Source organism: Carassius gibelio, chromosome A7 (assembly GCF_023724105.1).
Source record: "Carassius gibelio isolate Cgi1373 ecotype wild population from Czech Republic chromosome A7, carGib1.2-hapl.c, whole genome shotgun sequence".
NCBI lineage: Eukaryota > Metazoa > Chordata > Actinopteri > Cypriniformes > Cyprinidae > Carassius > Carassius gibelio.
The window spans coordinates 42,032,628-42,045,618 of NC_068377.1; the positions used below are offsets into that span (position 1 = coordinate 42,032,628).

Genomic DNA, 12,991 nt, shown 5'->3' on the forward strand with positions numbered 1-12,991 from the left:
AATTAAAAAAACTTTCACATAAACACAGACAAGTGGAAATGTCATGAATTTAACCCCTAAATAACATTTAGTCCCTAACTCATCTGAATTTAATTTATAATATAATTATTTAAATGTATCAATAGTTATGTAGATCAATTAAATAAATCTTAGAAATATCCCAGTCTAGATGGGGGGGAGAGGGGTCTTCAATGTAATTGATATTCTATAATTTTGTAAATATATATACACATATATATTTGTGTGTGTGTGTGTGTGTGTGCAGGAGCTGCGGTGTCGTGAGGAGGAGCTGAAGCGTGCGGCGCTGGAGCAGAAGTCTCATGAGGAGTTCCTCCGTCAGCGCGAGCAGCAGTTAGCGCAGTGGGAGCAGGACGTGTTCGAGCGTGAGCTATCACTGCTCATCATGCACCTCAACCAGAACCAGAAACCCAACGTCAAGAAGCGCAAGGGAACCTTCAAGAAACACAAGCTGAAGGGGAAGAACGGAGAGAAGATCAGCATGCCACAGGGTGAGGAGGAGGCTTCACTTCACACACACACACACTTTCTTGAGAAGAGGGCTCTGCTAGCCTTTAGTGGATCACTGTGCGCTAGATAAAACTTTCTGGATTATGTTTAGTAGATTAAGTGTTGCCATCCCGTTGCTAGGGTGTTTGTAGTGGTTGTTATGCGGTTGCCGTGCAGATATTATGGTTTGGGTTGCTCCTTCAGTAATAACCACATAATCTGTTATGGTCAGTGTATTTGAGGTCGTTATATAAAGCTGACGATCCTCTCTAATTATCATGTGCACTTTATTACAGACGTTAATGAGCTGCAGTGGTTCGGTAATTAGCTGTTATGACTCTAGAATGGAAAGGAGTTAACATGTAACAGAACATAGAACACACAAACATTTCTTCACATCATTAGTAATAATTACCTGTATTTTACTCAACCAGGGTTTCACTGTTAAAGTGATATGCTGAAAGAGAAAGGGTTGAAATGAATTAAGAGATATCAACATAATTATACTGTTGTTATTCATCACAGTTGTTTTATATTTTTGAAATCTTCTGTTTAAATTTGATGAATTGCATCATTAAATATGCCCTAATTTGCAGAAATGTCCAGAAGATAAATCTAAAGCCAGGCTCATAATTTTTATTTGATTTTGTTGACACATTAGAGTTAGAGGTTTTTATAGAGAGGATTCTGGATTTCTCTTTTTATCACTGCATAAATCAGAAAATAATGTCAAACGACAAACACATTTTTAACACATTTTTTAGGAATAAAATGCTATAAAAACTCATGTGAATGAAATATCAATAAAACCCTCAGTAAAATCCTTCAGAATATAGAGAGGGATAAATCTCTAAGTTTTGGTGTGTGTAAGTGCTGCTAAAGTGGAGATAAAACTCATTTTGAGAAAACCGGCTTTAACTATATGTATTATAATTGAAATCTATAGATGCAAATAAAGTGTAAAATAAAACCAGGTGAATGAAATATGAAAAATCCCCTCGGTAAAACCTGTCAGAATATAGAGAGGGATAAATCTCTAAGTTTTGGTGTGTGTAAGTGCTGCTGAAGTGGAGATAAAACTCATTTTGAGAAAACCAGCTTTAAATATATGTATGTATTGAAATCTATAGATGCAAATAGTGTAAAATAAAACCAGGCAAATGAAATATGATAAATCCCCTCTGTAAAAACTGTCAGAATATAGAGAGGAATAAATATCTAAGTTTTGGTGTGTCTAAGTGCTGCTGAAGTGGAGATAAAACTTTTAAAGATATGGATTTGAACTGAAATCTACAGACGCAAATAGATAAAGTGCCATAAAATCAAACAATTAAAGTTGCATCCACTACTCTGAAAGAAGACGTTTTATGGAAGCACAGTCTCAGTGTTTTTGTCTGTAGTGTGTTGAAGGTGTTTTCTTGTCTAGTGTTGTCTTGATCTGATTGTACATATTGTTTATTTTTTTGCCCTATAGATTTTATCCATAAGATCACGGTCCAGGCGTCTCCGTGTTTGGAGAAGAGGCGTAATTCTCCGGATATGGGCTCGCCGTCCATCGGTCCGCGCTTCCGAGCGATACAGCGTGAGTCTGTCCAGATATCTCCCTCCTTCGCTTACTCTTCCATATGTGCATTACAAAACACAACATCAACTTTCAGATACAACTGAAACATAGTAAACCGAGACCAAATTAAGAGGAAGACGTAAAGAACATAGAACATAAAGTGCATGGAAGTGACTTTAGAATGATTACATATGGTGACACTGTTGACAAAATGTATTATTAGTATTAGTATTTCAGGGTTTATAAGGGTATATATGGGATTGCAATGAAGAATCAGGTGACAGACCAGGTGGAAAGCTTTAGTTTCAGTTTTTGAAGATTTAATAAGTTTGCCTTCACGGATTCACTGTTTCTTCTACGTGTAACTCGATTATCACCACAAAACTATATATATATTACTCCCAACATTTACCATTTTTATTTTGCTTAACTTAAAGTACAACTAAATAAACTAAAACAAAAAATGAAACAGAGTAAAAGCTGTATATAAAAAAACAGAATTAAATGTATTAAATGATCTGTTGTGCGTAGTTTCTCTAAGAGAATAGATGTGCAGGTAATACGATTGATTACTGACACATCATGTAATTAATTAGATTAAAAAACATTTTTTTATGAACTTTACCAGATCTCATCATTACTTATGCAACTTTTAAAAAGTTATTGTTAGCTATAAATGAACTTAAATAAAATAAAAGTTTTATCCTAGTTTTTATCCTAGTTTTAGATTCTATTTATCTTATGTTATTCTTCTGGTGTTGAAGGTTTATTTATTATTATAATATTTAATCCTATTGTAAGTTTTTAAAAGTGTGTCTGGATCAGAGAAGATTTTGAGTTCTGAAATCATCACAGTATCTGGAGTGAAAGCACAAACTCAATTCCTCTAATAATAATCAATGAAGCTGTGTAGATTACGATTATTTGATCATAATGATCTGGTTTAGTCTCTCCTCCAGTTTAGACCGGTGTAGATTAAAGTTTCATCATCATGAGTGTGTTGTGTCTCAGATGTTGTCTGTGTGTGTCTCAGTGGGTCCCAGTGAGAGTAAGTGGAGCTCGGTTTGGCCGCTGGAGTCTCTTCCTCTCAAGCAGACCAATGGAGAGAGGAAATTCACTCCTCATCTGAGCCCCAAAAGCCCCAAGAGTCCAAAGATCCTCCGTCTGAGCACACAGGAGAACAGGTATGGGACTGGGACGGGTGTATATCAGCGCACTTGTGTGTGTGAAACCATTGAATCTGAAGTGTGTGTGTGTGTGTGTGTGTCAGTCTGTCAATGAGAGCCAAACTCCTGGAGGTGGACAGTAACGAGGATTCGAGAGCTGATTTTGAGGAGTACATACCCATCACACCTGAGCCCAGCCACAATGGTAACACACTCACTCAAAAACACACACACACTCACTCATTACTCACTCAAACACACAAACTTACTAAAAAACACACTCAGTCACTCAAACACACACTCTCACACACACATATAAATGCATATTAACTCACAAGTGTGTATATATATATATATATATATATATATATTATGAATTCAGCAGATGCTTTCATACAAGTGACTGAAAGAGGAAAAAAGCAATATTTTAACCTTTAATTCAACTTAGTTCTGTCAATTGATGTGATAACTGGCATGCACAAAACCACTCCATTAGGAGTAGAAGCTATAGTAAATTGATAAACTCTCTTATGTTTGTCTGCTCTCTCGCTATACTCTTATCTGTTCAGCCAGAGCAACAGAGAGAGCTCGCAGACAGAGTTTAGAAGTAGCTGTATGAATGACGTGCAGATCCAGAACTCCTTCAGTAAATGCACTAGCACGCTCACTGTTGGTCTGACAGTGGAAGTGCAGTTATTGTTTACTCCTGTTTGCCACGAAAATAGCCCTTGATGCTGATGTAGCTTTTGAAAATAAATTAGTAACTGACAAAATATAAATGTGACTTATTTTAGAATCTGTATCATATCACATGTGTATTTCTGACTCATATATCTATGTGTGTCTGTCAGAGGGCTCAGAGAGTGAGGAAGGTGGCTTGTCTCCGTGCAGTTCTCCCAAACCGGATCAGTCCGGGCCGGTCAGTCTGGGGAAGAGCACACACCGCGCTCTGCTCAGCAGCGCCGCCCTGCTGGCGTCTGTGGCTCTGGGTCACTGTCTGGAGCCGCAGCTCCCGCCCACACCGCCACCGCGGGTCTCCTCACGGACACAGCTGTCCACGCTGGAGCTGGAGCCGGAGCCGGAGCCGGAGCCGGAGCCTGACCGCTCTCCAGGTCCAGAGGTGGTGGGGGATCTGATCACCTTCAGCACAGACTCACTGCCTCGAGGCTTTCTGGACTCACTGAAGCCGCCCGAGATCAAGCCCCTGCCGCTCACGCCTCCACCGCCCAACCCACGGGACAGAGAGCGGCCGGGGCGCAGGACTGCCCCCCACTGGAGCGCACACGCTAACGGAGACGCCGAGGTGCCCCAGCAGAGCGGAGAGCGCAGGAGGAGGTCCAGCTACGGACTCAACTCATCACAGCTCAGTAAGGGCTTTATACAGCACAGATGCTCCAGAGCAATCTGCACTTCAGTGGCCAACCGATATATCGGCCAGTATCTGGCATAATTTAGAATTAGTATTCGAATTTTAATGTGAAATTCCTACATTTAATCAGTTCATTTGATTCAGAATAATAAAACACTAAAGGCTATTATCAAACAGATTAAATCTGTAGTGTTAAAATGGATTTTGTCGATGCAGAAGTGGCACAGAAGCTGCATCTTAAGCAACGTTTAGATGTATTTACACTGAAGAAATTATATAGTGGCCAATTTACATGATATTGTAGACTGATATTGGCACATTTTGACAGTATATCATCATCTGATGGTCTAAACAGAAAGACGTTCAAAAATGTTTATTGCAAATATTAAATAACAGTACAAAAATCAGTTTTCCATTTCATTTCGTTTTCGCAACGGCAATGTCACGGTTTCCAGGACAGGCATTTACTGGTCAAAATGTAAACCTTGAATGCAGCTTTGGATAAAACTATCTGCCAAATGCATAAATGTACATTTAAAAATACTAATTAATGCACCAGTATGACAATATATTAAGAAAAACTGACATTAAACCATTGAAATGTGAAGTTTAAAGTTATTAATTAAAATAATAGGTGTGTGTTGATGTGCGCTTTAATAATTGTATAGTTACTAATAACCAGTGTTATTTAGCATCATTGAGATACTATTCTAGTTTTCAGTTATCAAATTAATTAATTGAATTAGTTTTTATTTTAATATTTTCACTCTAGTAATTGTGTGTTTTTGTCATTTTCTATCAGTTTTTGTTTTTATATATAATTATTTTTATAATTGTTTATTTCTGTTTTATTTGTAGTAATTTTAGTACATCAAGTAGTTGTTTATTAATTTTATTTCAGTAAAGTAATCAATTATGGAATGCGTTCATTAGGGCTGCAACTAATGATTATTTTGATAATCGATTAGTTGCTGATTGTTTTTTCTGATTAATCGGATTAAACCCAGATGTTCTTTATATTAATTTTACTGCCAAAAACACACCGTTCCACATTCTGCCCAATGTCCTTAAAACACATGTGCCAACTGATGCTATGAAAACATACTGTGCTTAAAGCTTTATTAGACCACCTGTCATGAGACAACACACTTGTTTCAGGTATCTGTTAAAAAAAAAATATTCTGAAAATGTTATTGTAATTTTTGTACAAATAACGAACTGAAACTTGAGTTTGGTTCTGCCAGATAACATTCTTTCACAGATAACAGCAATAATTATATTCTAGCATTGAGAGTAGCTTACTACTGTTACTGTCATTTCTTTGTCCTGTAAAAGCGTCTGATATTTATATTCAGTCAGTCACACGCTGCTGTCTCTTCACAGTTCCTCCGCTCATAAATTATTCGCACTGCATGTTGACTTTTAAACCTAAAAATAAATGTTAAACAACAGATATTTCAGCACAGCGAATGTTTCTGTGCTGAATATTGTCTCCCTCGCCTCTCTGTGTTTCGTCTGTTTAATGTAAGACTTCAACTTAACGCAGACTGTCAGGACAGGACTTTATGCGAAAATTTAAAGGCTTGTGTGAATTTGTGACATTTAGAGATAAGGATATGACCATTAACTAAAAGTTGTTTGTCCAGAGGATGCACACACATATCTGCCAAAGTGCCTGCCATTACACTAATGCATCAGCTTGGAGCTTGAAATAAAGGTTTATCATGTTTTGGGCAGCTTGGATCACGTACCTTTCCTGCAGGAGCTCATTCGGTTTCCTCCAGTATTTGTAGATGCATTTTGTTCACAGAAATGGTTATTCAGTGCTGTAACTTGATGACTAGCTGCAGTTGTGTGCACTGTGGGCAGACCCGAATAATCAATCATGAGAATCACTGTCGATAATCTGCATTATCGATAATTATTGATTTTATTGATTAGTTTTTGCAGCCCTAGAGTTCAATTAATCTTCAAGGTATGCACAACAGCATTGCATTTAACACTGTACAGCTATTCAGAGCCATTAATTAAGCCTTGAACTTCAGTTCTAGATATTGTTTACTCACGCCCCATAACTACTTCTCTTCTGTCTTCTCTGCTAGTCTTGGATCTCCCGCTGTGTCAGGACACGTTTGAGGCCGAGGACAAGTCTCTGCTGCCGTTCGCCCTGTATCCTGACCCTCGCTTGTGGAGCCCAAAAACCCGGCGTCTGGAGGTCAACATCATCCCTCGGCCGCGTCCGTCCCCTAACCGACCCCGCATCGACCCGTGGAGCTTCGTTTCGGCCGGCGTGACGGACAGAGCGGCCGCCAAGAGGGTCATCAGCAGCCCCACGAGCCCTCGACTGGCCTACCAGCCCTCGCCCACAAACCCCTTCACAAACTGTGACCCCTTCCCTTCCCCGGACTGTGACCCCTTTAATCTGAGGGTCGACCCTTCCATGAACTCGGACCACGCCTCGACCTTTGACCCCTTCTCCGCCCCGTTCCCCACCTCACGCTCGGCGCCCTGCTCCACCAATGGCAGTCCCAATCTGTCCCTGCGGGTGGCGCCGCTGAACCCGGCCGACTCTCCGCTCTTAGACCTGAGCTGGATGGGTGTCAGCCGGCCCCTCGACGGCCCCAAAGAGAGGGTCCATCCTCACCGGAGCCTCGGCCTCAGTCCGTTCAGATCCCCAGAGCCGCTCAGAGACGACCGCTTCTGAACACTGTCCCGCAAACCAAGGAGATCTGACCCAGTGTTGACCCAGTCCTGGTGGTGTGTCGATGGGTCATTCAGTGTCTTCCTCTCTTGATTGGTTGGTCTTGCTGTCTTCCAGCACTGTCTCAGGGTCTTGATGGCCTCTAGTTGCGCTTAAGTTGATCTGCACTCGTTGCATTGCTTTATTTGGTCTCAGAAGTGATGCAGTCACTGTCAGATGATTTCAGAATGATTCCTTGTTTCAGTCTACATTGGTCTCTGTAGGCGACAAAAGTTGCGTTATTGTGCCTTCCATAATTCACGGCACACATCCCTGAATGAGTGGAGAAATGTTCTGCTGACCTCGCTGGTGGTGTTTGGGCAGGAGAAGTGGGCTACGTTTCTTAAATTAAACCTGTTGAGTCAGAGATTGTGGGAGATCAGCCTGAAATGATGAAATCACAAAGTCCTTTTTTAGAGACCATTGTGTTGGCTCGCCAAATGTTGGACTGAAGAGCGTTAAGCAATACGGAGACCTAAACATAAACCTCATCATCAGTAGTTTTGTCTGGTTTTCCAGTAATATTTGAATAGTCTTGGAGTCAGATGCATTGGGAAGAAATCCATTTATATCTCTCAAACTTCAATCAGATTTGTTAATGGCTAAAACATTTTGACAATGCGTTGAGATGATGCTTGTCAGTGTTGGTGCTTCTGACAGAATTTTAGGTGGATTTCCAAGTACATTATATCTAAATATTTAATCTAAATACATTTACTGAAGATGCAAACTGAAAAGTCTTGTTTTCCAATGAAAATGCTTAAAATGAAATGAATTAATGCTTAAAACAAGAAAGAAATCTGTTCATAGGGCAAGAAAACTGAACTTCCTTCAAAAGGAAAACAAGATTATATTTCTTACTCCAAATTTCGTTCTTGCTTAAGCTGCAAATTAAATTCATGTTGATTGTTTTTATTGGAAAACATGATTTAATATCTTCAAGTCTTTTTTCTCGAGTAAATGTGTCTTTAAGAATGCTTAGATATTTGTACTGGAAAACAAGACAGATAAAGCGATTAGGAGCAGTGTTAATTGATAATCTATGACTAGTCCTCTGATCTAGAACAGTTCTAGTCCTCTGATCTAGAACGGTCTAAACTGTGGTAATGAGAGGATGTTCTGCAGTTCAACACATGTTGATTGATGTCTCCTGCTGTTCTTTCACTGTAGATCCATTGGAGATCTCATGACTCGGGTGTGCTCTAGCTCCCCCTGCTGGTCACATTCTCCTCTCTCAAGGGTTTCCTAACAATCGAAGTCCTCCGGGAGGAACAATGGCCTCCTTTGGTGTTTGGCTCCATCACTGTGCGCTTGTAGAGCAGAGCATATTTACAAATGTCAGATTATTTCAAGTGTCTCGTTTTTAGATATTTTGTGTATTTTTTCAGATTCTTGATGCAATAATAACTACATACAGCAGTGGAACATAAAATACTGATCAGTCTGTGAATGTCGTAGAGCCAATCTGGTGTAATTACCTTTTCAAACCATCAGTTATCAGCACCGTAACCTCAGCTAGAATAGTGTGAATATGTGTTAACCTGGTTCCCGTCCAGTTTGATCTTCCAAACGGTCATTCTTCTCCTTCATTCCCATCAGATCGCCAGCGGTTTCTCATCAGTACAAGCAGAAAAATAACAATCTCACAATTAATGTCTCACAATTCTGAGTTTATGCTTGAGTTTAAAGGGATAGTTCATTATTTATATATGTACCCCATTATTTAGGCACAGTCAAGGTATCCTAGGTCTATATGACTTTCTTTTTTCAGACAAATCCAATCGGAGTTATATTAACAATGGTCCTGGCTCTTCCTAGCTTTATAATGACAGTGAACGGGTGTTATTTCTCAATAGTCCAAAAGAAGTCCAATAAAGCGCATCCATCCATCCATCATAAAAAGTGCCTCACACAGCATGATCTGCAGGAATGAACACGCGAACAACAGTTGCCGAGGCTAGGGATTACGCTTTATAAAGATTTAAATATGGATATGTTTCTTACTCAGATGCATTGATCCGTGTGAGGCACTTTTTATGATGGATGGATGCACTTTATTGGACTTCTTTTGGACTGTTTTTAATCATTTTTTAATATAACTTTGACTGGCTTCATATGAAAGTCACATACACGAATGATGGCTTGAGGGTGAGTAAATCATTCTTCTGTGAACTATCCCTTTAAGGCTCATCTGAGAGATATAAACGTAGAATTGTCAGATAAAAAAGTAAAAATTGCAACTACACCACTATACTGTGGTGGAAGCTAGCTTTTTTTAAGTAATTACAAGTCTTTATCTCACAATTCTGACTGTTTTTCTCACAGTTGCGAATCTATATCTTGCAATTTTAGAGTTCTTGAGTTCATGTCTCGCGATTATTTTACTTTGTATTTTTTAAGATTTTTATTTATTTATAAGTCAGAATTGTGAGATAAAAACTTAGAATTGCCTTTTTTGTTCTGTAGCTGAAACATGCTTCCATGAAATTGCGAGATTTCAACTCAGAATTCAGATCAAAGTTGCTCAATTTGAATAACACAGAATTACAAATACAACAAATAAATAAGGTCTGGAATTGGGAGATATTGAGGTGGGAAAAATGTCAGAATTGTGAGATGTATACGTAAAAATTATGAGATATGAATTCAAAATTATGAGATAAAAAGTTGCAATTAGCTTTTGTTATGTATTTATTTATTTATTATATCTCTGTAGTGGAAACATAGTTTCCATAGATTTGTGAGATTCTCCTCATAGAAAGAATAAACCAAGAACTCACGTTTAGAACTTGAAATTGAGAGAGATAAATTCACAATTGGGATAAAAAGTCTGAATTATGAGATGTAAACTTTAAATATATAGAAAAAAGTGAGATTAAAAGTTAAAATTCTGAGAAAAGTCTGAATTGCATGAAATAAACTTGAAATTGCAAGTTTTTATCTTTCAATTGTGAGAGATAAATTCACAATGAGTCACAACTGTGAGGTGTAAAGTTGCAGTTGTCCTGTTCATGTTTTAATGTTGGTGAAAACCAGCTTCCACAGAGACCAGGTGCTCCTGCTGGAGATCTGACTTCACAAACACTGCTGACGGGTTCTGCTCATCACTGATGAAGAGGATGATGATGTCATGTTCTGTCATCATCATCATCATCCGCTGCGAGTGAATGAAGCTCATCGCAAGCATAGATATTTATTAGCGAGGCCTTTAACACACTGGATTCAAGAGATTTGAAGGGTCAGAGACTCAGTCCACATTAGGATGCTTTATTATATTTTATATTCAGACATATCTTTAGGGTTTATTAGGTTCTTCACTGGAGTTATGGGTGCTGCAGAGGGTCAGTGTCACAGATTGAACAGAATTATCTGCACAGTTTTTCCTCTGAATTCTTCTCTTACGCTCATCGACCAAACACTCGTCTCAGGCTCATGGACGTTCCCTTCACTACCGATCTGTGTGAGGGCAAGCTTTCTCACTGAGGAGGATTCGTGCTTTAACTGAAGCTTATTGAGATATATTGAGTTCTGGAGAAGCCTGTATAACATCTGTCGTGTGCGTGTGTGTAAGTGTGTGTGTGTGTGTGTGTGTGTGAGAGAGAGTGTGTGTTATTCTCAATGGGCTGGGCCTAATCACTCCATTACTCCTGTGTGTGTGTGTGTGTGTGTGAGCTCGATCATGAGTCTGGTGTTTCTGTGTTAAAGGGTGAATGTTTATTTTGCTAATTGTAATGGGTTTTAACCTGTGGAACTTTTAAATTAAAAAAAATAATAAAAAAGAGAAAAAGACTGTAAAAAGGAGCCAGACCAAATAAAGTTTAACACGACTCTAAACCTGTGTCTGTGTTTGTGTTTGTGCTTCACATGTTCTGAGCGAGGGAAACAATGATATTCAGTGTTGTTTTACAGTGTTTATATATCACCATATACTGTTAATAATTCAGTATGAGCTTGAATAAATATAGCTAGGGTTATTTTAGTTCCATTGAGATGCTAAATTAGATATTTGTATTTCAGTTTTTAATGAATACATTTATTATGTATTGTTTTTATTGATGTATATAATTTGTATTTAACTGATTTTAGTATATTAATTTAAACTAAACATAAATGAGAAATGTCAGTTCAGTTCTCTTATTTCAGTACTGATTGATGTTTGTGGTTGTGGTTCTCGTTAGTGTAATACACTGCTGTTTAATGGGCAGTAATTAGTTGATATGTGTGAGACTGAACACTCTTGATTTACTGGTGATAAATGTATAACGCTGGTAACTCATTCGGTTCATCAGTAATGTAACAGAACTCTGACCTGTTCTGGTGAGATATAGTTTAAAGTGGAATGAAGAACGCTGGTAGATGCAGGATTTGTTTGTTGTGATCGTGTGTGTGAACACGTGATGTTTCTACTCATGTTTGCTGTAGTGATCAGGTGTTGAGTGTGTGTGTGTGTGTGTGTGTGTGTGTGTGTGTGTGTGTGTGTGTGTGTGTGTGTGTCCTGCAGGTGGCGCTGTCTCCTGACTCTTCTCTTCTCTGATCTGATCTGATCTGTGACTGTGGTGTGTTTCAGATGCTGAAGCAGTGGTCTGATGTTTAACCCTCGGTGGTGTACAGGTTCTAACCGTGAAATACTCCTGTATTACATGAGATCGCTTCAATCATACAAATATAACAGATCCTTGAAAGAAATCTGGAAATGGTCAAAAAAACTAGTTTTTCTATAAAGATATGATTTTGTTTTCTTTTAAAATGCACATTTCTTTTAGAAATTTCTATATTTGGTTTGGATGAGTTCTGAGTATGTGAATATGAGCAGATCCCTCTTGACTGAACGCTAACTCATCCTCTGAATTGTGGGATTGAGTGAGTGCACTTGATCTTTCAGACATGTCTGTCCCCTCATAAGCAGCATATGGGGGTGATTTCTGACAATTCACAAATGTGTGACTCCACCCACCATCTGCTTGAGCCAACAGCCACGCCTCACTGACCAATCATATCGCGTTGTTCTCGCTTTAGCCAATCACATTTCGCTTTACAATCAGCGTTTAAACAAAGCGTTTTAGGAGGGTGTGGACAAGTCTTAACTTTGATAAAGAATACCTCTTTGGATTTGGGTCTTTGCAACTTCACAGATCTTCTTCATGCACCAAGAGCTTGTCACACTCATCACACTCAGTTGCGTCATATGACCCCTTTAAATATGTTTAATCATGACTATAATTGAACACTTGTTGTTTTGATCTGATTTGCAGTGTAGTGTTGAAGATGTCTGTAGTGAAGGGCACTCAGTAGTGATCTGTGATGTTTGGTCTGTGTTTCATCACTCATGAGACGAGCGCAGGGACACTTCTGTCAGACACTCACTCACTCACTCATCAGCACTGGCTAGTGCACTACTTACTGTCCAGTATGTACTGCGTCAGGCACTGCATGAAGGAAAACACTGGAAAGGGAGGGAGTGATGCATTTATGCAATGCAAACACCTCAAACTAAAAGACATCATGTATTGTGTACCAGTTTTTGCACAAGTATGTAACTAAAATATGTAAATAAGTGCATATAGTTAAATGAAGCAGGTGAGATTACATTACAGTCCTTTCAGTGACTTCAGGATTTGATGCATTAGAGCTCCTCTTTTTTGGGG

General features: G+C 38.9%; 1 protein-coding gene across 1 annotated transcript in view; it reads left to right on the top strand.

The window, feature by feature from the left end:
* LOC128017484 (mitogen-activated protein kinase kinase kinase 11) overlaps positions 1-11,180 on the top strand; it is a 26,884-nt gene extending 15,704 nt beyond the window's left edge. The window contains exons 5-10 of the mRNA XM_052602896.1: positions 266-509; positions 1,982-2,089; positions 3,105-3,255; positions 3,342-3,442; positions 4,089-4,604; positions 6,709-11,180. Coding sequence (XP_052458856.1) covers positions 266-509; positions 1,982-2,089; positions 3,105-3,255; positions 3,342-3,442; positions 4,089-4,604; positions 6,709-7,310 — 1,722 coding nt within the window. The 3' untranslated portion in view covers positions 7,311-11,180. The remainder of the gene's footprint in view (positions 1-265; positions 510-1,981; positions 2,090-3,104; positions 3,256-3,341; positions 3,443-4,088; positions 4,605-6,708) is intronic.
* Positions 11,181-12,991: the final 1,811 nt, after the last annotated feature.